Source organism: Oncorhynchus mykiss, chromosome 25 (assembly GCF_057628025.1).
Source record: "Oncorhynchus mykiss isolate SJ-2025 chromosome 25, ASM5762802v1, whole genome shotgun sequence".
In the NCBI taxonomy this organism is placed as follows: Eukaryota; Metazoa; Chordata; class Actinopteri; order Salmoniformes; family Salmonidae; genus Oncorhynchus; species Oncorhynchus mykiss.
In genome coordinates, this window is record NC_143046.1 from 61,959,664 (window position 1) to 61,986,516 (window position 26,853).

At 45.1% G+C, this 26,853-nt stretch overlaps 1 protein-coding gene across 8 annotated transcripts in view; it reads left to right on the forward strand.

Annotated features, from left to right (window-relative positions):
• Positions 1-26,853, forward strand: part of ralgapa2 (Ral GTPase activating protein catalytic subunit alpha 2) — a 139,013-nt gene that overhangs the window by 103,510 nt on the left and 8,650 nt on the right. For all 8 annotated transcript variants that reach the window (XM_090220681.1, XM_090220677.1, XM_090220682.1 and 5 more), the window contains one exon: positions 22,510-22,634. In XM_090220681.1, the coding sequence (XP_090076807.1) occupies positions 22,510-22,634 (125 nt within the window). The remainder of the gene's footprint in view (positions 1-22,509; positions 22,635-26,853) is intronic.

Here is a 26,853-nt window from a genome sequence, read left to right on the forward strand (position 1 = left end):
GGCTTTGGCAGGAAAACAAAGGCCCTGAGCTCTTCAGATTTATGTGCTGTGCACATCTTCATTAGTTATGTATAGCCACTAATTACTATTGATGAGATTCTAGCAGTTTGGGCTACAAATCTATATGTATTGTCATTGTAATGAGTGTTATTTACTCTCAGATCTTCAGGGCAGGGGGATATAGATGGAATGGCCTTTGTGGAGGCAGATATGGCCCTGGCTGCTATAGTCTACACCCACTTGTTTTTGTATCTGCCGACTTTGACCAAATCCCGTTTCCCTCCCCCTACTTTGTCGCGGCCATCTGCAGAGATGTATAGCACTTCCCAGCTCCTCCATCTGTTTTTGTGCGTCCATGAAAAGGCCCATTATAGTCCCTCGCTGTATGTGGACGCACCTCGAGTTGCTAAACAGGATGGAATCCTAGAGGCCTCAGTCCGTCGGTTAATTATTTGAGCAAGTTTTCTAAACAACGTTGTCTCCGTACATCCCCATAAAAAGACAGCCAGTCTTGGATGGGGCTGAGGCTGGTAAATGGGATCCATGCAGCCAACACTAGGCTAAGACAGGCTCCTGATTAACTCTTGAGTGACTAGCTAATGTCATTGAAGTAGGACCACCTGGCGATGAGACTGTACAGTCAGCTGCCAGTGGAGGGCCAGAATGGGGAGGACCAGGTGTTAGGCTCCAGCCCCCTAATTGTTGCCATGTAATAGCCCGCTTGACTGCATAGTGTGGCCCCAGGGCTAGGATTAGAAAAGGCTGTTGCCAGCACAGAAGACATCAGTTGTCTTTCTGCCCAGTTTTTTTCATACCTCTTTCTTGCCATCCCACCCCCACTAATCATTCCAGGTAGTAGGGAGACTCCCCATCCCTCCCCCACCTCATTCACTCCAGGCCTACCCCACATCCGGCTGTGCTTTCAGGCTTGGGGAGGGGCGGCGGTGGGTGGGTTTGAGGAAGGCTGGAGAGAAAGACAATGAAAGAAAAGTGGGGGAGGAAAGAAAAAGAAGAAAGGGGGTGTCAGACAGAGCGGGGAGTTTTTCCGGTATTCCAGAACAGCCGAGTCCGTGTCTATACGGGAGCTTTTGGAACTCCATCTGCTCCTCCTAACCCTTCACACTGTAGACTCGAGGAGGGTCCCATAGTTCTGCCCTTCACACTGTGGACTAGAGGAGGGCCCCATAGTTCTGCCCTTCACACTGTAGACTAGAGGAGGGCCCCATAGTTCTGCCCTTCATGCTGTAGACTCGAGGAGGGCCCCATAGTTCTGCCCTTCACGCTGTAGACTCGAGGAGGGCCCCATAGTTCTGCCCTTTACGCTGTAGACTAGAGGAGGGCCCATAGTTCTGCTCTTTACGCTGTAGACTAGAGGAGGGCCCCATAGTTCTGCCCTTCCCTGTGCGCTCCCCTCATGTGTCACATACATTTATCTCACACTTCCTGTCCTCCAAACTGACACTCGCTCACAGCCGCATTATTACCGTGATCTTCAAGGAGAACGAAGTGGAGACGATCCTGAGGACAAATTGGCCAGCGATACGGTCTGCTACTGGTTGTAATTTTTTGCTAAGAGCCCCAACCTCATTATGATTGTAACGACATTGATTGAAATATGGCTGTAATGCAGAGATGAGGGCAAATTAATTCCCTTTTTGTCCCTGTAACTAACCTTGGCTCTCCAATGCATTCATAACGCGATGATAACTGTGGTCATCTGTAGCCCTGTGCTTATCATTAGCATTTCCGCTAAATGCCTGCCATTTTGCATAAGGCTCGAGAGCTCTATTTACTGAACCTTTCACTGCCAGGCTAATGTAGGGGCGGGAGAAGGCACTCTGGAGCATGAATCCAGACACCGACTCCACACGTTAACGCATAGCAATCATTTCCCCACACATGAAAAGTTCAGAGGCCTCACCTGTGTGGTAAATGTTTCATTAGCGTTCTGTGGAACACTGTGTTATTGTTGGGTTAAACCAAAACCCTTTGGCATAACACCGTGTTGTATGTGGCCCTGCAGGCTATTACGGACATCAGAATCTCTCTGTGGAGTGGGGCTGACGTATCAAACGGGCCAAAGGCAGTCTCTCTCTGCTCTGTTGCTGGTTTGGGATTGAAGCAGGATACAGGTAGTACAACTCACATGTTGAATACATGTCTGAAAATAGCCATTTTGGTCCACGGTTTCAGATTTGTCATGTCCACCCAGGCACTGCAGATACATATTCACCTCCCCTGCTCTGTTGAGGCCCACCATTACTCCAGCCAAACAAAGTGCCCAGGCCACGGAAGCTTTCATCCAAACCTGATTACTTCAGCTCAGATTGGACCAAAAAAGGCCATCTTCAAAGGTTTCTCTGACCACCCCACTTCTAGTCTCTTTCTCCTTGAGCATGTCGGCCAGGCAATCTTCTGTTAATGTGATGGAGCCCTGTGACTGGCTGCTTTTAATCATCTCTCTGGGTTTGATCAATCATGTCTCCGTTGTGCTCCACATCTAAGGCGGACACGTTACTGGCATGGATCAATAGACGGCCCTTTGAACAGGAGATTTGTTACACATCGGAATACTCATCTGACTACACAACCAGCCCTGCCCGTTGATGGCGAGCCGTTATGTTGGAATAACCAATTGACAATGTCCGAATTTATTACGTTATCAGAAAAAGGATAATTGTTATCCCTGGATTTATAAACGACTTAGTTACCCATAAAGTATACCTTAATGTAAAGTGTTACCATCTCAACACTAAGAAGGAGTCTCTATGGCTCACCATCCCCAGTTGACCCATCACTATGGCATAGTTTTTAGTCCAGTCGACCATAACTCTGGTAAAGATTGCGTTTATTTGATTTGCTATGAAGTACTAATCGATTTTTAGTGCGCCTCAGGGAACTGTAAGCTGGCGGTAACATGGCATGCTTGAGAGAATGGGCTACTTCTTCACTGTGGTCCAGTCATAAATAAGGGTCCATGCCAGCTAGCAGACACAGCCCTCTGTCTGGATTGGTGCTGCTGTAGCAGTGATGTCACGGGTTAGTAGTGATGTCACGGCCATAACTCCTCGTGCCTCTGTCTCGCTCTTAGATGGACGGTGGTGAGGTGTGGAGGTTGGCTTGAGAGGCTGACGCCGAGGGAGACTCATCCCCCTGAAGGTGTCGTTAACCTGGCCTTAATGCCAGCGTAATCCCCTGGGGCTCTGATCCTAATTAGTCCCCTTGTTAAAGCTCCTGTAACCTGCCATTACACCACAGACTGCAGTACAGAACATTTTGCATCTTAGCCAGGTCGTTTCTGGAAGCTTCTCAATTCACATCCCAGGAGACAGAATAGAAATAAATTTTTCTATCTTTCTCTCTCACCCACTCCTTTCTGATTCTCACAGGAACAATCTGTCTAATGAGACACCATGGGTACTTTGTGTACTTAGCATGCGGAGTAGTTTCTGGAATACGCTCTCTCGCACTCTTTATCCCCTCTTTGTGTATTTGGACAGTTCCTCTCTACCTGAAACCAACTTGTTCTCTGAAGCAATCGCACCTCTCTCTCTCTGTTCAATTCAATTGAAACGGCTTTATTGGCATGGGAAACATATATTTACATTGCCAAAGCAAGTGAAATAGATAAACAATAGAAATTAACAGTAAACATTACACTCGCAAAAGTTTCAGAGGAATAGAGACATTTAAAGTGTAATATTATGTGCAGTGTTATGACAATCTGAAAATAGTTGAAGTACAAAAGGGAAAATAAATAAACATAAATATGGGTTGTATTTACAATGGTGTTTGTTAGTCACTGGTTGCCCTTTTCTTGTGGCAACAGGTCACAAATTGTGCTGCTGTGATGGCACACTGGTATTTTACCCAATAGATATGGGAGTTTATCAAAATAATATTTGTTTTCAAATTCTTTGTGGGTCTGTGTAATCTGAGGGAAATATGTCTCTCTAATATGGTCATACATTTGGCAAGAAGTTCGGAAGTGCAGCTCAGTTTCCACCTCATTTTGTGGGCAGTGTGCACATAGGAAAGGCTATCCTGAGAGCCAGGTCTGCCTACAGCGGCCTTTCTCAATAGCAAGGCTATGCTCACTGAGTATGTACATATTCAAAGCTTTCCTTAAGTTTGGGTCAGTCACAGTGGTCAGGTATTATGCCACTGTGTACTCTCTGTTTAGGTCCAAATAGCATTCCATTTTGCTGTTTTTTTTGTAAATTCTTTCCAATGCGTCAAGTAATTATCTTTTTGTTTTCTCATGATTTGGTTGCGTTTAATTGTGTTGCTGTCCTGTTTGTGAACAGAGACCCAGGACCACCTTGCCTATTCTCTAGGTTAATCTTTCTGTATGTGATGGCTTTGTTATGGAAGGTTTGGGTTTCTCCTCCTTTTAGGTTGTTGTAGAATTTAACAGATCTTTTCTGGATTTTGATCATTAGCAGGTATCGGCCTAATTCTGCTCTGCATTAATTATTTGGTGTTTTACGTTATACACGGATGATGTTTTTGCAGAATTCTGCATGCAAAGTCTCAATTTGATGTTTGTCCTATTTTGTGAATTCTTGGTTGGTGAGCAGACCCCAGACCTCACAACTAAAAAGGGAAATGGGTTCTATAACGGATTCTAGTATTGTTAGCCAGATCCTAATTGGGATGTCAAATTTGATGTTCCTTTTGATGGCGTAGAAGGCCCTTCTTGCCTTGTCTCTCAGATCATTCACAACTTTGTGGAAGTTACCTGTGGTGCTGATGTTTAGGCCGAGGTATGTATAGTTTTTTTGTATGCTCTAGGGCATGTATTCCCAAACTGGGGTATGCGAAATGCCATTGGGGATACTCCAAATATACATTTATTTTTTTTTTTTAATTTTAATTTTTTTTTTTTACATTTTCAAACAGTCCTTTTAGATTCACCAACGGGGCGTGGTGAGGTTTTTTTTCATGCTTGAGTAGCCTCGTTTCACTGCCGAAAATAACATTTAACCATCTAGTGTTCAGCGAAATAACAACACAATGTCAAATACAGCTAGCCTAGTCAAATAATTAACATCCAATCACATTACTCATTTACATTACCGTTACACTCTCGCGGAAATTCCACTAACAGTCCTTATGTAGCTAAACGTAGCTGCTACTCATTCCGTTTGCTCGAAAATGGTTTTAAAAAGGTACGGCCCATGTCAATAGAGACACATACCAGCTCTACTGGTAGTACTGCTACTACCAGCAGTACTACACCAGCACCTGTCGACGATACACATTTGTTCTGCTTCCACGAGCACATCCAATGCTAGCATCAGTAATTCTACATTTGTTGTTAGCCCAGCTAGCATGGACACTGACAGTTGTGAATCTCAAGCACCAAACAACACAGGGAAACAATGCTGGGGCAAAGGCCAAAAAAAAACAAACAGACAATGTCTTCATCAAACAACACTGTTTCACGATGCGTCAGTGACATGGCAGGAGATGTTTTGAAACAATTACTGCTTCGCATACAAGCCAGTGAATTCTATGTGTTACAGCTGGATGACTTGGCGGCCTGGCACAGCTCCTGTCCGTTACGTTTATGGGGGGTCAATTAAGGAAGACATCCTCTTCTGCAAACCACTGGAAACCAAAACAACAGGAGAGGATATTTTGTATTTATTTTTAAGTACTTGACAGCTTTGTGACATCAAATGGACTTTGGTGGTCAAGATGTGTTGGTATCTGTACTGATGGTGCAAAAGTCATGACAGGGAGACATAGTGGAGTGGTAACGCGTGTGCAAGCAGTTTCTCCTGATGCCACTTGGGTACACTGCAGCATTCACCGAGAGGCTCTTGCTGCCAAGGGAATGCCTGACCACTTTAAATATTTTTTTGGACACTACAGTAAAAATAGTTAACTTTGTTAAAGCAAGGCCCCTGAACTCTTGTGTATTTTCTGCACTATGCAATGATATGGGCAGCAACCTTGTAACGCATTTACAACATACAGAAGTATTGGCACGTTTTTTTTAATTGAGAGATTAGCTTAAAGTTTTCTATACTGATCATAATTTTTACTTGTCTGACTGCTTGCATGATGACGAGTTTCTCACACGACTGGCCTATCTGGGTTATGTTTTTTTTTCACCTGAATGATCTGAATCTATGATTACATGGACTATCCGCAACTATGCAATGTGCGGGACAAAATTGAGGCTATGATTAAGACGTTGGAGCTCTTTTCTGTCTGCATTAACAAGGACAACACACAGGTCTTTCCATCATTGTATGATTTTTTTTGTGTGTAAATGAACTCAAGCTTACAGACAATGTCAAATGTGATATAGCAAAGCACCTGTGAGTTGGATGCGCAATTATGCAGGTGCTTTCCAGAAACGGATGACACAAACAACTGGATTCGTTATCCCTTTCATGCCCTGCCTCCAGTCCACTTACCGATATTTGAATAAGGGAGCCTCATCGAAATTGCAACAAGCGGTTCTGTGAAAATGTAATTTAATCAGAAGCCACTGCCTGATTTCTGGATTGGGCTGCACTCAGAGCATCCTGCCTTGGCAAATCGCGCTGTTAAGACACTGATGCCCTTTGCAACCACGTACCTATGTAAGAGTGGATTCTCGGTCCTCACTAGTGTGAACACTAAATACAGGCACAGACTATGTGTGGAAAAGGATGTAAGACTGAGACTCTCTCCAATACAACCCAACATCGCAGAGTTACAGTTGAAGACCGAAGTTTACATACACCTTAGCCAAATACATTTAAACTCAGTTTTTCACAATCCTAGTAAAAATTCCCTGTCTTAGGTCAGTTAGGATCACCACTTTATTTTAAGTATGTGAAATGTCAGAATAATAGTAGAGAGAATTATTTATTTCAGATTTTATTTATTTTATCACATTCCCAGTGGGTCAGAAGTTTACATACACTCAATTAGTATTTGGTAGCATTGCCTTTAAATTGTTTAACTTTGGTCAAACGTTTCGGGGAGCCTTCCGCAAGCTTCCCACAATAAGTTGGGTGAATTTTGGCCCAGGCCTCCTTGCTCGCAAACGCTTTTTCAGTTCTGACCACAAATTTTCTATAGGATTAAGGTCAGGGCTTTGTGATGGCCACTCCAATACCTTAACTTTGTTGTCCTCAACTTTGGAAGTATGCTTGGGGTAATTGTCCATTTGGAAGACCCATTTGCGACCAAGCTTTAACTTCCTGACTGATATCTTGAGATGGGGCGGCAGGTAGCCAAGTGGTTAAAGAATTGGACTAGTAACCGAAAGGTTGCAAGTTCGAATCCCCGAGCTGAAAAGGTACTAATCTGTCGTTCTGCCCCTGAACAAGGCAGTTAACTCACTGTTCCTAGGCCGTCATTGAAAATAAGAATTTGTTCTTAACTGACTTGCCTAGTTAAATAAAGGTAAAATAAATTTTAAAAATACTTCAATATATCCACATCATTTTCCTACCTCGTGATGCCATCTTTTTTGTGAAGTGCACCAGTCCTTCCTGCAGCAAAGCACCCCCACAACTTGATGCTGCCACCTCCGTGCTTCACGGGATGGTGTTATTCGGCTCCCCCTTTTTCCTCCAAACATAACTATGGTCATTATGGCCAAACAGTTCTATTTTTGTTTCATCAGACCAGAGTACTTTTCTCCAAAAAGTACCATCTTTGTCCCCATGTGCAGCTGCAAACCGTAGTCTGGCTTTTTTATGTTGGTTTTGGAGCAGTGGCTTCTTCCTAGCTGAGGTTATGTCAATATAGGACTCATTTTTCTGTGAATATAAACACTTTTGTACCCTTTTCCTTTGCATCTTCACAAGGTCCATTGCTGCTGTTCTGGGATTTGCACTTTTCGCACCAAAGTACGTTCATCTCTAGGAGACAGAACGCGTCTCCTTCCTGAGTGGTATGACGGCTGCGTGGTCCCATGGTGTTTATACTGGTGTACTATTGTTTGTACAGCTGAACGTGGTATCTTCAGGTGTTTGGAAATTGCTCCCAAGGATGAACCCAACTTGTGGAGATCTACAACTTTTTTTCTGAGGTCTTGGCTGATTTCTTTTGATTTTCCCATGATGTCAAGCAAAGAGGTACTGAGTTTGAAAGTAGGCCTTGAAATACATCCACAGGTACACCTCCAGTTGACTCAAATGAAAGCCATGACATCATTTTCTGGAATTTTCCAAGCTGTTTAAAGGCACAGTCAACTTAGTGTATGCAAACTTCTGTCCCACTGGAATTGTGATACAGTGAATTATAAGTGAAATAATCTGTCTGTAAACAATTGTTGGAAAAATGACTTGTGTCATGCACAAAGTAGATGTCCTAAGTGACTTGCCAAAACTATAGTTTGTTAACAAAAAATTTGTGGAGTGGTTGAAAAACAAGTTTTAATGACTCCAACCTAAGTGCATGTAAACTTCTGACTTCAACTGTATGTGCATCCTTTCAAGCACACTCTTCTCATTAACCTGTGGTGATTTACTCATAATTTTCAAGTAATAAATAAGGTTTTATATGTATGATAGTTAAATAAATTGTATTATTTGTGCCCTGGTCCTGTAAGAGCTCATTGTCACTTCCCACAAGCCGGGTAATGAAAAAAACCCACTCATTCTAATGTTTAATAAATGTATCGTATAGTGTGTGTATGGCAGGCTTACAATGATGGACAAAAACAAAATTTGAAAGTGCGCTGAACCTGGTGCTAGAGGGGGTATACAGCTGGAGGTTGAATGTTTGAAGGGGTACGGGACTATAAAAGGTTTGGGAACTCTAGGGCAACAGTGTCTAGATGGAATTTGTATTTGTGGTCCTGGCAACTGGACCTTTTTTGGAACACCATTATTTTTGTATTACTGAGATGTACTGTCAGGGCCCAGGTCTGACAGAATCTGTGCAGAAGATATATGTGCTGCTGTAGGCCCTCCTTGTTTGTGGACAGAAGCACCAGATCATCAGCAAATGGTAGACATTTGACTTCAGATTCTAGTAGGGTGAGGCCGGGTGCTGCAGGTTGTTCTAGGTGCCCTCGCCAATTCGTTGATATTTATGTTGAAGAGGGTGGGCCTCAAGCTGCATCCCTGTTTCACCCCATGGAAAGAAAGCTGCATCCCCGTCTCAGCCCATGGAAAGAAAGCTGCATCCCCGTCTCAGCCCATGGAAAGAAAGCTGCATCCCCGTCTCAGCCCATGGAAAGAAAGCTGCATCCCTGTTTCACCCCATGGAAAGAAAGCTGCATCCCCGTCTCAGCCCATGGAAAGAAAGCTGCATCCCCGTCTCAGCCCATGGAAAGAAAGCTGCATCCCTGTTTCACCCCATGGAAAGAAAGCTGCATCCCTGTTTCACCCCATGGAAAGAAAGCTGCATCCCCGTCTCAGCCCTGTGGAAAGAAATTGTTTTTTTTGCCCATTTTAACTTCGCACTTGTTTGTGTACATTGGTTTTATAATGTTGCATGCTTTTCCCCCAACACTGCTTTCCATCAATTTGTATAGCAGACCCTCATGCCAAATTGAGTCAAAGGATTTTTAAAAATCCGCATGAAAAGACTTTGCCTTTGTTTTGTTTGTCAGTTAGAAGGTGCAGGGTGAATAGGTGGTCTGTCGTAGGATAATTTGTTAAAAAAAACAATTTGACATTTGCTCAGTACATTGTTGTCAGTGAGGAAATGTACGAGTCTGCTGTGTTGACACATATTCCACGGTAGTTATTGGGGTTAAATTTGTCTCCACTCTATGGATTCTTCAATGACATTGAGCTGATTTCTGACGTGCTATTCCTTCTTTTTTCCGTAGTGTATTTCTGTATTTTAGTGATTCACCTTAGTGAAGGCGTAGGCTCAGGTTTTCTGGGTCTTTATGTTTTTGGTTGGATAGGTTTCTCAATTTATTTCTTAGGTTTTTGAATTCTTCATCAAACCATTTGTCATTAATTGTTTTTTCTTAGGTTGTCCACTTGACATTTTTTGATTTGATAGGGAAGCTGAAAGGTGAAATATACTGTTTAGGCTTTCTACTGCCAAGTTTATACAGTGAAATGTTTTGTCCAGGAAGTTGGCTAAAAGAGATTGTATTTGTTGTTGCCTAATTGTTTTTTGGTTGGTTCCTACACTACTATAGCTGTCCTCAATATTTTGCAGTTCCTTTGGCTTTGCCAGCAGCATACCACCCTGCATACCACTGCTGGCTTGCTTCTGAAGCTAAGCAGGGTTGGTCCTGGTAAGTCCCTGGATGGGAGACCAGATGCTGCTGGAAGTGGTGTTGGAGGGCCAGTAGGAGGCACTCTTTCCTCTGGTCTAAAAAAAAAATATCCCAATGCCCCAGGGCAGTGATTGGGATACTGCCCTGTGTAGGGTACCGTCTTTCGGATGGGACGTTAAACGGGTGTCCTGACTCTCTGAGGTCATTAAAGATCCCATGGCACTTATTGTAAGAGAGGGGTGTTAACCCCGGTGTCCTGGCTAAATTCCCAATCTGGCCCTCAAACCATCACGGTCACCTAATAATCCCCAGTTTACAATTGGCTCATTCAGCCCCCTCCTCTCCCCTGTAACTATTCCCCAGGTCATTGCTGCAAATTAGAACTTGTCCTCAGTCAACTTACCTGGTAAAATAACGAATAAATAAATTTGATGCCTCATGATTGAGTATTGATCAGTTCAAGTAGACTGATTTTACTATGATCTGATAGGGGTGTCAGTGGGCTGACTGTGAACGCTCAGACAGACTCTCGGTTGTGGTCAGTCAAAAAGTAATCTACAGTACTACTGCCAAGCGATTAGCTGTAGGTGTACCTACCATAGGAGTCTCCACGAAACTTACCATTGACAATGTACAGACCCAACGTGTGACAGAGCTCTTTCTTTCTCTATCTCTCTCTCTCTCAATTCAAAGGGCTTTATTGGCATGGGAAACAGTAAACAAAAGGGTAATTAACAAGGGACAAATGTGTAAACATTACACTCACAAAAGTTTTAAACGAATATAGACATTTGAAATGTCTCTCTCTCTGTCCCTCTTCCCCATAATCACCTCACACATCTGGGGCTTTCCACTGGGACGAGCTTCACACCTTGGCATGCTCTGTGACAACCAGTACCGCTGGCCTGCCTGGCACTCACCGCCCAGCCCCTGTCCAATCAACACCTGCACTCTCCCTCTCTCTTTCTCCCTCACTCTCCTTATCACTCTCACTCCCTCTCTCTTAAGCATCTCTCTACTACACTCTGCCTGTGTAATGGCTGGTGTCTCCTTTCCTCCTCTCCACACCATTTATTTTTAGGAGATGACACCTTGACACTTTATTAATTTGAATGTCTTCATGCAATGCCATACACACCTGCCAGGATCAAATTAATGAGATATGTACATAATCCACTTTGACTAATGGATGGTGGGTGTGTAGGGGGATATGGGTGGTACATTTAATTCAGGAGGAAGGAGTCGTGTGTGTGTGTGTGTGTGTGTGTGTGTGGTATTCCTGTTCATGCGGCACTAACATCACTGAAGTATCAGGCCTTTTTCCCCTCTTAACGGGCCGATTATGTGACTGCTGCTAGTAAATGCGGTGGCTGCCCCCACACACCTCTCCTCTCCGCTGGAAGGTCAAGCTGATTGGGAGATTAATGGGCAGATCTGAGCGAGAGAGGGTGAGAGTGGGGGTCAAGCACCCACAGGTAGTCTACCCCGTCTCCAAACTGCGAGAGGTCATTTAGCAAGAGGACTTTTATACCAGCACGATTAACCTTGGCTCTTCATTCTCAGCAGTTACTTACTCTCTAGTGTTGTAGGAGAGACTGAATTCTCTGTGCGATTCTGTAATTACCTTGTTGGTAGAGTGTAATACTGGAGGTAATACAAATAATAGATGGTGAAAGGTCAGTTTAAAGGATAGTGAAATGGTACCAAACCTAGTGGCTACTGACTGCTTAAATAAAGGCTAGTTGAGTGTCTCTTGGGTCAATCCTTCACATGTATCATAGCAGCTCAGTGGGGTGTGGGTAGCAGCTCGGAGCGGAGTGTGATGTGCGTACCACTCAGAGCAAAGACAGCCTCTCCTCCCCATAGAGAGAGGCCAGAGCCTGGCCGCCAAGATCCTTGATCTCATTCAGGCTCCTGCCCTGGAGCCCTATGCTTCTAACCTGGCTCCCAGTCAAGTCAGGTTGAGGGGAATCTGGCCACTACATAGGCTCCCCACTGCAGGCTCTGAGTGGAGCTAATTGACCTGTATGGCTCCTGTAGTATCTTGACTAGACCAACATATAATTGGAGGACACAGGATGTAATCTTTACTTGTCCTTTATTAGGAACTGATTTACACTGCTGTCTATAGTGGAGACCAGTACTCAACTAGCTCTATTGCTCACAGAGCGGTTACCAACCTAGGACCGGTGATAGCGCCGCCTATTGGTTAGATGAGCCAGCATCATTTATCACTCCAACACTCCTTCCCCATAAATCTGAACTAACTCTTGGTTAGTTTAACATTTTCAGATCTAACACCTACTGTATGAGTATTCCAATAACAGTAACCATTCTCATTGTAGCTGGTAAGTCATCTCTTCACTTAGCATTAATAACATCACCTTACAGTGTGTTTCTTATATGAACTGAACAACTGATTCAATGTTTGCATTGTCATTTCACTTTTGTTTATTGGAAGCAAGGGTAGACTACCTTACTTCCTAAAGGAGAAACAAATATATCCATTACTTTCCAAACTCTCCAAAATGAGCTGGAGGTTTCCTAACTCTTTGAGAGTGTCGCAATTCCCCTCTAGGTGAACCTTTGTTGGTTTCCTTAATTTAACAAGTGCATTGTCCGTTGGTGGCCGTGGAGTACCTGTGTCCTGTGGTAACTCCTTGCCTGCAGGACTGGGCTTTGTGTTGCATGTCACTGGCTCTGGATCACCATGCCTACGTACTCCTCTACTATCCCCCACTATCACAGTGTACGAAACAGACCCAGTGATTTCTTGAACCAACCAAGTTATCCATTTAGGTCCACATCCAAAGTTCTTGGTATACACTGAGTCTCCGACTACAAAACTGCAAGCTTTTGCGTGTTTGTCATGCTAAGTTTTCTGTCCTGCTTGCTTAGCCTGCACCTTACTCTTTAGGTCTGGGTGTATCAAGTCTAACGTGCACCTCAACTTTCCTCCCCATCATCATCTCAGCTGGTAAAAGTCCAGTGGGCTGTGACGCGTTGGCTAAACAACACTCTGCTCAGTTTTGTCTCCAAGTCACCTGCTCTCTTTTTCATTAGCTCTTTGAATGTCTGAGCGTCTCTCTCTACCAAACCATTCGACGCAGGATGGTGTGGTGCCCAAGTGACGTGTGTGATTACATTCTTTGTCATGAACTCCTTACTGCTCTCACACACAAAGCACTGAGCATTGTCTGAAACAACAAACAATGAGACATTATCTCCCCTACCCCGTAGGGGGAGGCATCACAGGAAACTATCAGTTATTTTCTGATATAATGCACTAACACTCTGCTCGACTGCAACAGTTCTTTTGACAGTTTGAAGGCTTTTTGTTGTTCTGATCGCCAACACCATGGCGTGTCCTTCCTCAGCAGCTTGTGCATAGGAGCCAATAGTGTCGACAGATTCGGTAAGAAACTATTATAGTAGTTTAATAGGCCCAGATACGATTTCAGTTCTGTGACTGTGGTAGGCATTGGTGCGTCCTGCACCGCCTTTACTTTCTCTGGCACTGGATGCCGTCCAGTAGCGTCCACCCTGTGGCCTAGGAATGTCACTTCCTTCTCCATGAAGGTGCACTTACTCCGTTTCAAGTGTAGCCCAGCCTCATCCAGTTGCTGTAACACTCTGTCCAGTGTTCGGATGTGGTCCTGATCATTTCTTCCTGTCAGGAGAATATCATCGAGAGACACTGGGTAATCCCTTGTAGAGTCTCCTCCATAGTGCGCTGGAAGATAGCGGGACTGGAGCTGACACCGAATGGGAACTTGGCATATGTGAACAGTCCCTTGTGCGTGTTCACTGTGACATATTTCTTTGAATCTTCATCTAGCACAATCTGCTGGTAAGCATGACTCATGTCTAGTTGGCAAAAAATGTCTCCTCCGGCTAAGGACGTGAACATGTCCTCCATTTTAGGAATTGGGTACTGTTCTAGTGATGACACTCTGTGGTGACTATAAAGTAACGGTAAACAATCTCACTGTACCGTCTGGTTTTAACACTGGGACTAACGGTGCTGCCCAGTCTGAGAACCTCACTGGTTCCATGATTTTGTTGTCCTGGCAACGATCTAACTCAGCGTCTATCTTAGTTTTCATTTCAAACGGTACTGACCTTGGTTTGAAGAAACGGGGTGTGGCATCACTTGATACATGCATCTTTGCTGTGAATCCTTTCAACGTGCCCAACTCATCGTTGAACACTTCCTCATGTTTCTTTAACACTTCCTGTAGAGCATCTTTTGCTGTCAAGCATCATATTCATGGTATGCCAGTCCACATCCAACATGGTGATCCACCCTCGCCCCAGCGGGTTTGGTCCTGACCCAGCTACAACTATTTGACTATTCTTTTGTGTTCAACTTTCACATTAACTGATCCTACAATGTCCACTTTCTGTCCTGTATATGTTTTCAGAGTGATAAAACATGTACCTGGCTCTGGAACCTTTGCTTTCTTCCCTAGCCTAGCATACTCTGACTGTGACATTATTGTTATACTACAGCCAGTATCTGTTTCTTATTTAACTTTTCATCCCATGTACTGTTAAATACGGTCTAAGCGGAGGTACCTTAGTAATGGGTAGTGTCCGTATTGTGAATAGTAAACACATCCCCACGACCCTCTTCCTCTTCCTATATGAAATGTGCATTTTTTCGAATGTCTTTCTCTCCCTCCTCGAATCGTTATAGGAGCCTTCGTGCTCTTTTTGTCTGTGACTGTAATTCTGTGCTTTGTCAAATGTCCAAAATCTCCTCAGATAAAAGGTTCCGCTGTATCTTATCCTCATTTACCCCACATACTAATCAGTCACGTAGCATCACTGCGATGGTGTCTCCATAGTTACAGTCCTGTGCTAGCTTCCTTAGCTCCGCCACATTTATTTCAGTTTTTTAAATGTTGAGAATTTCACAATATTCTTCACACAACTGTGTCTTGTTGTCAAATGGTGCTGCCGATCCTACTGTGCCTGCCATCCTGTCCGTCGTCCAGTCACTGCTGCCAAAGAGAAGGCAAAGTATTTCCTAGCTTCCCCACGTCGATGGCTCTCACTTGCTTAGCTTAGCCTTTCCTAGCTAACTAGCATGCTAATATTCACTCACGGTAGTTTCACCGTCCAACTCGAACTCCGTAGTCTCGCCGAAAACTTCTGATTTTTGCCTCGTCGCCGGATGTAGTATCTTGAATACACCAACATATAATTGGAGGACACAGGATGTAATCTTTACTTGTCATTTATTAGGAACCGTTTTACACTGCTGTCTATCATGGAGACCAGTACTCAACTAGCTCTATTGCTCACAGAGCGGTTACCAACCTAGGACCGGTGATAGCGCCGCCTATTGGTTAGATGAGCCAACATCATTTCTCACTCTATAACTGCTCCTGTCTAGCCTGTGAGAGGGAGACCTCAGGGTGGGGTTTTAAAGCCCTTTTCTCCTCTGGACTCTAAACTAGTAGTGTGGAGCCCCCCTTCTGTGAGGCCCTCTCAACAGATTAACCTCTTGGTGTGTCCTGAACTCTCACACTGCCAGCTCCCATCCCACAGCCTAAAATTGTGGTTTCCTTTTGCTTTGTACAATTCTCAGAGGATGAGAGGACTGCTTTCCAGTCCTCTGGAAGTTCCACTTGACAGAAAAGGAAATACTTGTTTTCACACTGCTATCCATTAAGTCTGTCCTTGTGCTGTTCTGGTGAACTAATAATCCTAGTCCTTTGGCCGGTATGAATGATAATCCCAGCAATGTATGTGTATGTCCCTCCCTACTCTGTGTGTAGAGCACTATATGTGAGTGATGTTGTGCAAGGTAGAGGTCTGCACGGGACTGATTTATTCATCCCTCTCCTGCCCGCTACCGAAGCTTTTCATACCGCTCCCCCTGGCTTTCTGTCAGACTCAAACATGCTACAGCAAGAACTGCTCTCGAACCCAACTGCAGTCCCGCAAAGTTATTTTAGGCGTATGTGACACAGCTCACTTGCCAGCCATGGTCCCAGCATTTGTGTGCCCTATAGACAATATCAAAATGTGTAAACATAACATACACTGGCTCTGACAATCGTCGGTTGTGGCAGGGCTTGTAAATTATTACGGACTGCAAAGGGAAACCCAGCCACGAGCTGCCCAGTGACGCGAGCCGACCAGATGAGCTAAATGTCTTTAACGCTCGCTTCGAGGCAAGCAACACTGAAGCATGCATGAGAGCACCAGCAGTTCCAGACAACCGTGTGATCACGCTCTCCGTAGCTGATGTGAGCAAGACCTTTAAACAGGTCAACATTCACAAGGCCGCGGGGCCAGACAGATTACCAGGACGTGTACCCGGAGCATGCGCAGACCAACTGGCAAGTGTCTTCACTGACATTTTCAACCTCTCCCCGACCGAGTCTGTAATACTTACATGTTTCAAGCAGACCACCATGGTCCCTGTGCCCAAAAAAACGAAGGTAACCTGAAATGACTACTGCCCTGTAGCACTCATGTTGATAGTCATGAAGTGCTTTGAAAGGCTGGTCATGGCTCACAACAAGACCACCATAATTTGCAAATAAATTAATAAAAAATCCTACAATGTGATTTTCTGGATTTTTTTTCTTTTCATTTTGTCTGTCATAGTTGAAGTGTACCTATGATGAAAATTACAGGCCTCTCATCTTTTTAAGTGGGAGAACTTGCACAACTGGTGGCTGACTAAATACTTTTTTTGCCCCACTGTATATGATGAACAGAGAGTAGCAGAAGTGTAAAAGTTTTTTTTTTTTAACTACCAATTGGACACCATGAACTTGGGGAGAAAAAGAGAAAATGATGATGAGTGGACACTTGCACTTTCAAAAATGTGGGATTGCACCTCGACTAAGGTTGGTTGAGCATCCTCCACTTTCCATTATCAATATTTATGTACAGACATTGTAGTAAACTATAGCCTATTCCTATTTTAGTACATTTCCTTGGAAAGATAACTGCCTGTCATTCTCTGCCCGTGCATAGTCAGTCTACTCTATTTCATTGAGAACACACATATACTAGGCACTCTTGATCTCGCAAGCCCAACTAGAGAGGAAGGCTACTGGATTCTGAGAGTGTGAATAATGCAGCAAAGATGTCCTTTTAATACAATAGGTAGGCCTAGGCTAACGTGTACAGTCGTGGCCAAAAGTTTTGAGAATGACACAAATATTAATTTCAACAAAGTTTACTGCTTCAGTGTTTTTAGATATTTTTGTCAGATGTTACTATGGAATACTGGAGTATAATTACAAGTGTTCATAAGTTCATAAGTGTCAAAGGCTTTTATTGACAATTACATGAAGTTGATGCAAAGAGTCTCTGCAATCTGCCCTGGCATGCTGTCAATTAACTTCTGGGCCACATCCTGACTGATGGCAGCCCATTCTTGCATAATCAATGCTTGGAGTTTGTCAGAATTTGTGGGATTTTGTTTGTCCACCCGCCTCTTGAGGATTGACCACAAGTTCTCAATGGGATTAAGGTCTGGGGAGTTTCCTGGCCATGGACCCGAAATATCTATGTTTTGTTCCCCGAGCCACTTGGAGCACCTTGCCATAAGGCAAAAGTGATAACTATCATGCTGGAAAAGGCATTATTTGTCACCATACTGTTCCTGGATGGTTGGGAGAAGTTGCTCTCAAAGGATGTGTTGGTACCATTCTTTATTCATGGCTGTGTTCTTAGGCAAAATTGTGAGTGAGTGAGCTCCCTCGGCTGAGAAGCAACCCCACACATGAATGGTCTCAGGATGCTTTATTGTTGGCATGACACAGGACTGATGGTAGTGCTCACCTTGTCTTCTCTGGACAAGCTTTTCTCCGAATGCCCCAAACAATCAGAAAGGGTATTCATTAGAGAAAATGACTTTATCCCAGTCCTCAGCAGTCCAATCCCTGTACCTTTTGCAGAATATCAGTCTGTCCCTGATGTTTTTCCTGGAGAGAAGTGGCTTCTTTGCTGCCCTTCTTGACACCAGGCCACCAGGCCATCCTCCAAAAGTCTTTGCCTCACTGTGTGTGCAGATGCACTCACACCTGCCTGCTGCCATTCCTGAGCAAGCTCTGTACTGGTGGTGCCCAGATCCCGCAGCTGAATCAACTTTAGGAGACGGTCCTGGCGCTTGCTGGACTTTCTTGGGCGCCCTGAAGCCGCCTTCACAACAATTGAACCGCTCTCCTTGAAGTTCTTGATGATCTGCTAAATGTTTGATTTAGGTGCAATCTTACTGGCAGCAATATCCTTGCCTGTGAAGCCCTTTTTTGTGCAAAGCAATGATGACGGCACGTGTTTCCTTGCAGGTAACCATGGTTGACAGAGGAAGAACAATGATTCCAAGCACCACCCTCCTTTTTGAAGCTTCCAGTCTGTTATTCAAACTCAATCATCATGACAGAGTGATCTCCAGCCTTGTCTCCTCGTCAACACTCACACCTGTCTTAACGAGAGAATCACTGACATGATGTCAGCTGGTCCTTTTGTGGCAGGGCTGAAATGCAGTGGAAATGTTTTTTGGGGATTCAGTTAATTTGCATTGCAAAGAGGGACTTTGCAATTCATCTGATCACTTTTCATAACATTCTGGAGTATATGCAAATTGCCATCATACAAACTGAGGCAGCAGACTTTGAAAATTAATATTTGTGCCATTCTCAAAACTTTTGGCCACGACTGTACAAAACAGAAAGACCACAGTTTCAAAATAATCTGCGGTGAAACAAAAATGTATCATCCCAAAGTTGTCTGTCTGAAATGCCCGATAGGGAGAGGACAGGGGCGTGGGGGATTCACGGAGGTTCAATATAAGTCCCTCTGGACTGGGAGGGTGCAGAGAGATACTGAGGACGGATCCCTCTGGAGGGAGGGGGAGAGGGTGTATGGGTCCTGGGCCAGAGCAGCCTGTTAAGAGCCATCTGAGGCCCTATTCACCTTGAACATGGCCCACTGCTGCTGCCTGACCTTGGTTTTGTTCCAGAAAGGCGCTTGACCCTGGATTCCCCCTTGGCCACCCTGCCATCTGGACATTACGCTCAAACACACACACACATATGCATCATGCATTACCACATGCACGCACACGTGCACTATTGTGTGTGACCTCTGTTTCAGGGAACACACATCGGCTTGTTTATAAGAGTGCCAGAGGTGGAGGCTCCATGTGTGGTGTGTGTACAATTCACATCACCCAACAGCCACACACCGGCTTTATCTGAGCCATAAGTCACTGCCTTTTGTCCCAGTGAGCACCATGGGGGCAGAGTTAGGGGACAGGCTTTTATAGAGCTGGAGGATGACTTTTATCTACTAAATGCCTACATTGTCATTACCATTGTCAAGTGGATTTGAAATGTGCTTTTTTTTGGGTCATAACCAATACCTTTGATTTCTCCTTCTCTCACAGTTTCTTTTAAAGGCTGACCTTGTTGTTGAGTGACGTCAGAGCGTTATTTTACGTTACAGGTTGTTTCCAATCTCGTCTGACTGAAGAGGTTTGTCAGTTGCTCAAGCAGCGTTCTGACACGCTTCACAGACATGATATTCCCACTCCTCTCCTCTCCCTAATGGGAATGTGCAGCCGCTTGGAACTTGGGGGAATATGCTTCTGGAAGCCTCTCGACCACTCTTTTTTAACTTAACAGTTCAACTGTGAAATGACAATTATTCTACGGATGACTTGTATTGCGTTGATACTGCGGAAACTTATTGTTGTTTTCATCCTGGCAAGGTCCCTGTAGTATAGCCTAATGGTTTTGAGTGCCAGGGGCCAACGGTAGTAGCCAGAGGCCAACAGTAGTAGCCAGAGGCCAACAGTAGTAGCCAGAGGCCAACAGTAGTAGCCAGAGGCCAACAGTAGTAGCCAGAGGCCAACAGTAGTAGCCAGAGGCCAACAGTAGTAGCCAGAGGCCAACAGTAGTAGCCAGAGGCCAACAGTAGTAGCCAGAGGCCAACAGTAGTAGCCAGAGGCCAACAGTAGTAGCCAGAGGCCAACAGTAGTAGCCAGGTACATTATCAGTAAATGATAAATAACATACCAACATAGCCATCTCTCGGGTAATGGCCATTCCACCTGAAGAGGTAATTCCTTAACAGATATGTGTTGCCACAGAGAGAGAGAGACCGCATGTTTGTCGCCCAGGGAAGGGTCAGTGGGTTTGGCGAATGCGATGTGGACAGGCTTTTTCCGTCATTGTCCTTTGATTTAATTACTGGGTGCTAGGCAAGCAGGAACAGCTTTTGTGCACATGTAGGGGAACATCCTGTACCAAGCCTATAGTCGTTAGTGACAGAGACAGAGGGAGGGGACAACCATAGAAATAGAGTCTCTAGTTCAACATCACCACTCACCTTGTATCTGAGCTTTTCTAGGGATATCTGTGCAACAAGATTCAAATCCGCAGAAGCCGTGCATTTACTGATTGCACACAGTCGATTCTCTTTCCATCTCTTTCCTGATCTCTCTCTCTCCCCGTTGGTTATAGTGGGTAGAGGAATCGACAGAGTGTAGGAGAGGTGTGTGTCAGAGGAGAGTGGAGGGCCACCCCAGCTGGAGTCAATATTTGCTCTAAGAATCTCAGTAATAGGCCGGGACACAGTCATCTGCATCTCTGATAATGGACAACCATATGGCTCTGTTGGCTCAGTGGACTGGAGTTCTCTTGCTCGTTCGCTCGCTCTCTCTCGATTTACAGATTTTCTCTCCCCCCCCCCCCCCCCCCCCCTTCACGTACATTCATAAAACCCGGGATTTGACCCGTCACATTGTGCTGTGACCTGGGTTGCTATGGCAGCAAAGTCTGTGATGTTCTCTATTGTGTCCCCACTCCTGGTTGAATCAGCGGGATCTGGAGGCAGGTAAAAGATCACTGTGCAGCCTCACAGCTATCTTTACTGGCAGCCTCACACACAGCTCAGGTGATCTTAACCCATGCCCTTGTGTTGCCCCTACTCCGTGGATTTAGAACAGACTTGCTGCACCAATGAAGCTTATCTCCCTCTCTTTCTCCATGCCGCTCTCCCTCCCACCGTGTGGTGAGCAGCTTGCCTGTCCTCAGGCTGGCCCAGGCCCTAGGCTCAGGTGCTCGTCAGCCCCAGTTTGAAACGGCTGCCTTTCAGCCATTCGTCATGACTGCCTCAACCCCTGCTGTGCCAGCATGTGCCCAGTCCATTCCATTTTAGCCAACCCAGCTTAGTCCAGCCCATACACATTCCCAGTAACATCCACTACCAGTGCCAGCCCTTCTTCTCACCAACACTCTACCAGAGCAGAGGGGCCTTAGCAACAGCCTAGCAACACTTACTACAAGCAGCAGTCTGTTAATGAGAGCGGAATGAGGCCAGCAGGTTCCTGGAGTCGGGGGCTGTAGTAGATGCCTGTTTGGGTCGACTCTTGACGTGGTGACTGAATAACCATTTGTTAGGTGCAGTTATCTAGAAGGAAAGACGGAAACCTACAGCTAGCATAGTTAGTGACATTCTAACACACACACACACACACACACACACACACACACACACACACACACACACACACACACACACAGAGAGCAGCATTTTGAGCCCTTTTTGTTATTCTGTTATGTTCTATGACTGTCTGTCTGTATCCATCCGGCACCATATTCCCAGGTTGCTCTCCCTGCCTGCCACTCTGAATTTGAAATGTCTACAATTTTCTCCCTGACGGGTTGGAGAAGTGCCAGGGTGGGAGGGATGTCCGAAAGCATCTCTCTGCCTCCCGCAGGGGTTCTATTAGAGTGCCCAAGGATTTTTATTTTATTTTACCTTTATTTAACTAGGCAAGTCAGTTAAGAACAAATTCTTATTTTCAATGACGGCCTAGGAACAGTGGGTAAACTGCCTTGTTCAGGGGCAGAACGGCAGATTTTTATCTCGTCCGCTCGGGGATTCGATCTTGCAACCTTTCGGTTACTAGTCCTATGCTCTAACCACTAGGCCAAGGAGAGGCGAGAGGAGGGTCATGCCTGTAGTGTTTTTATTTGGTGACTGCTTTCCCATTTGTGGCTGCGTGGCCAGGCTGAGTGTCCTCTCCAACGGTCTGGTTATTGCTACTCCTCTGTCTACTCATGCTGCCTTTTGTCTGTGTCTGCTACTGTTTTTGGTCAGAGAGGCTATTTTCTCTATGTGACGGTGCGATGGGTTTTCTTCACCGGTTGTTTTGTCTTGATTGACTAAGTTCCTGTATTGATGAATTTAGCACTTTTGTTTCGATTTCATTGGGCTGTAAATGATCCGTTTTCTTGGTCTCTTCCTCTGGTTTTCCTTAACCCTGGCCCCAGCTATGAGGAGCGGGCGCTGTACCTGGAGGCCATCGTGCAGAACCACCGGGAGGTCATGACCTTTGAGGACTTTGCCTCCCAGGTCTTCTCCCCTTCACCCAGCTACTACCCAATGAGTGGGACAGGTAAGAATCCCATGCTCTCCTCCTCTCTTCCTCCACTTCCTCCTTTCTTCCTCCACAGCAGCACACCTGTTAGCCCTCTTCAGGCCCCTCCATCTCTGTTTCCTGGTCCTTGTCTCCTCACACCCACACTCTGGTGTATATCAAAGGCAACAGGGCCAATCTCTCTCCACTGTCTGAGCAGCAGCATCAAAGACTTCACCCGTGGCTCAACAACTTAGTTGGGCCCTGCTCCTTGTCTCGCTGTGTACTGTTTCATCTCACCTCCTCTTATCTGTTTTTGTCTCTCTCTCATTTAATCAGCCTGATCGAAATATACATATGACATGATTGAATGTGGGTCAAGCCAAGTGTATGTGATCGGACTCTTCTTATCGGAGCCTCCGTCCCCGTACCAGAGATGTGTAGTAACTAACAGTTGAGGGTGAACACTGGGCTCACACTGTTGTCCTCCAGAGGTCAGGAGGAGGAGAGGGAGGGGGACTTCATTAAACAATGTCTCCTCCTCCTGTCCTGCCTGGCCTAGATCTGATGGGTCTATGACAACAACAACACCACCACTAGCATCCAATCGATACAGCAATGATAAAACTGGACACTTGTGCTGTTCTACTTTGTGATAACTGAATCTGTTATCGCGTGTGTCTGGTCTACGTGTGTGTGTGTGTGTGTGTGTGCGTGCGTGCGTGCGTGCGTGCGTGTGTGTGTGTGCGCGTGTGTGTGTGTGTGTGTGTGTGCGTTGTCCAGATCTCAGTGTGAAGCCCCAGAAGGCAGGGTTGATAAGCAGACTGGCAGAGGCAGGGGGTAGCAGGTCTATTAACATAATTACAGTCTGCTCCCTTTACTGCAGAGGTGGACAGGAGTCCCAACCACACCTGCACACTGTTTTTATTTGTTTATCTGTATTGTTGTCTATCAATAGTTTACTTTGGTGCAAATAAATATTTTCTCAAATAAAATAAGTCCTAAACTGACCTCTATTGACCTTTTTCATCATCCAGAATACTAAACAGGGACTATTCCTCGGGGAGTGGGAGGGAGCGATAGAAAGGCAGAGGTAAACAGAAAGGGAGAGATTGAACCAGCGAGCGAGAAAGAGGGATGGAGAAAAGACATGTAATTACCCAGCGCCGGGTCATGTCTATCCTCTGCTGTTGTGGGTTATTTCAGCAGTGGGCTCTTCTGTAGTGGGGCAGGAGTAGGATACCTGGTTGGCTCCTCATTGGGATTATGGGAGCAGAGGCCAGACAATAAACCATTATTTTCTCATATTGTTAAATGAGGATTGGTTTCACAGTATTGTGCATCAGCTGTGTCTGCTGAGAGCAGCCAACAGCAAGACTTAATATACTAACCCTCTTTAATGCAGTGGAAATATAGAAATAAATGGGCAAACATCATTTTTGGGCTATTGCTTCTGTTTGTGTGTCTATGTAAAAGTGTGTGTGGTGTATGCATACATTTGTGTGTGTCCAGGATTTAGGCTTTTGTCCACAGTGGGTTTGTAATCAGCTGGCCCTCTGCATCAACTGTTTCTTGGCACAGCTCCACGCCACAGAGATGCAGGGCAATTTCAGGACTCATTCTTGGTCTGCATGCGGTCTTCACCTGGTAATCTTTTAAACAAGGGGGAGGTTAAGTCCTAGTAGTACACGCACACGCATACGGGCGGCAGGTAGCCTAGTGGTTAGAGCATTGGACTAGTAACCGAAAGGTTGCGAGATCAAATCCCCGAGCTGACAAGGTAAAAATCTGTTGTTCTGCCCCTGAACAAGGCTGTTAATTAACCCACTGTTCCTAGGCCGTCATTGAAAATAAGAGTGTTCTTAACTGACTAGTTAAATAAAGGTAAAATAAAAATGAACACACAGGTGCTTGCAGCTTCTTCTAGTGATAAACCAGGCATTCCTGTCTTTTCTGAGAAGTTGTTTTGAAATTGTCGTTTTTCTGTCACCATATTTTCATGTATTTCTAGCAGTAGTGTGGATAATGTGCAACACATTTATGTTCATAACATACGGCATGTTTATGTCCTGTGTATGGTTCTATGCATCAACAGGTCTTGAGACATGGAGTCTGTGTGCCATTGAGGGTGAATGGGCAAGACAAAAGATTTAAGTGCCTCTGAACGGGTAGTAGTAGGTGCCTGGCTCACTGGTTTGAGTGTGTCAAGAACTGCAACGCTGCTGGGTTTTTCCGCACAACAGTTTCCTGTGTGTATCAAGAATGATCCACCACCCAAAGGACATCCAGCCAACTTGATACAGTTGTGGGAAGCATTAGAGTCAACGTGGGCCAACATCCCTGTGGAACGCTTTCAACACCCTGTAGAGTCCATGCCTCGACGAATTGTGGCTGTTCTGTTTAGGTGTTCCTAATGTTTTGTGCACACAGTGTATATGTTCTTGCGGGCGATTGACAAATGATTTGTAATTAGGTTCTGGCCCCCTGACCGTGCGTTTAAGACGAAATCGTCCCGCAGCTGAATCTATTGTGGTGCTTGTCGTTCCATATGCTGCTGCAGTGTGTGTGCTTGTCAATACTCCTGCTTTGGCTCATTGCTCTACTAACATGTCATCCATGATGGGCAGCGTGCAGGTGTTGGCCGGGGATGGTTTGGGACGTGGAGTACCCCTGGGCCAAGCTGGATGCCCATTGTCTACCCTCCACCAGCAACATTAACCTGTCCTTCACCTCTGACCCCACAGCTACGCCATCTCAGTGAACCTCAATCACCCCCCCCCCCCATCGTCCTCCTCCTGCATGACCCATCTTATAAACACACAGTAGATTGCTGTCATCCCCGCACTGAGGGTCTGCAATGTCACTCATTAGAGGGTTGTGCTCTGTCTATCTGGATTTGGATTCATGTGGTTTGTTGGCATGTTGGTTTGCCTATGGACTGTACGTTTTCCTATGGAGTTCTACACGGGCTGCAATACATGTGAAGCTGGAGTTACACATGATTATTCAACGGGTTGAATAAATGTGGATTTTTAAAGAGGTAAACAACTTCTCTCATGAGACCCAGCTGCTAATGGATTCAAACTGAAGAGCTCTCAACTCCCCAGAGTCTAGACAGGCCTCCCTCTCTCACCCTTAAACCACTGTCTGTCTGGAGACAACACCTGCTTTCCTCGTCTACCTCTGCTTTAACAGCACCGGTTGGCTACTGAAGAGCCTCTAGCTTTCACCATGTGTCAGAGAGGTCAACCTGGTCGGTGGTTTTTGTTTGTTCGCGGGACAGCACGTTGTATGTACTTCAGTGCAGATTAATTGTGTTATCATATGCACATACACAAGCACTGTTTCATTAGTACGTGGTATATTTAAGCACTAAGGCATGAGGGGCTGTGGTATATGGCCAATATACCACGGCTAAGGGCTGTTCTTACAGTGCCTTGCGAAAGTATTCGGCCCCCTTGAACTTTGCGACCTTTTGCCACATTTCAGGCTTCAAACATAAAGATATAAAACTGTATTTTTTTGTGAAGAATCAACAACAAGTGGGACACAATCATGAAGTGGAACGACATTTATTGGATATTTCAAACTTTTTGAACAAATCAAAAACTGAAAAATTGGGCGTGCAAAATTATTCAGCCCCTTTACTTTCAGTGCAGCAAACTCTCTCCAGAAGTTCAGTGAGGATCTCTGAATGATCCAATGTTGACCTAAATGACTAATGATGATAAATACAATCCACCTGTGTGTAATCAAGTCTCCGTATAAATGCACCTGCACTGTGATAGTCTCAGAGGTCCGTTAAAAGCGCAGAGAGCATCATGAAGAACAAGGAACACACCAGGCAGGTCCGAGATACTGTTGTGAAGAAGTTTAAAGCCGGATTTGGATACAAAAACATTTCCTAAGCTTTAAACATCCCAAGGAGCACTGTGCAAGCGATAATATTGAAATGGAAGGAGTATCAGACCACTGCAAATCTACCAAGACCTGGCCGTCCCTCTAAACTTTCAGCTCATACAAGGAGAAGACTGATCAGAGATGTAGCCAAGAGGCCCATGATCACTCTGGATGAACTGCAGAGATCTACAGCTGAGGTGGGAGACTCTGTCCATAGGACAACAATCAGTCGTATATTGCACAAATCTGGCCTTTATGGAAGAGTGGCAAGAAGAAAGCCATTTCTTAAAGATATCCATAAAAAGTGTTGGTTAAAGTTTGCCACAAGCCACCTGGGAGACACACCAAACATGTGGAA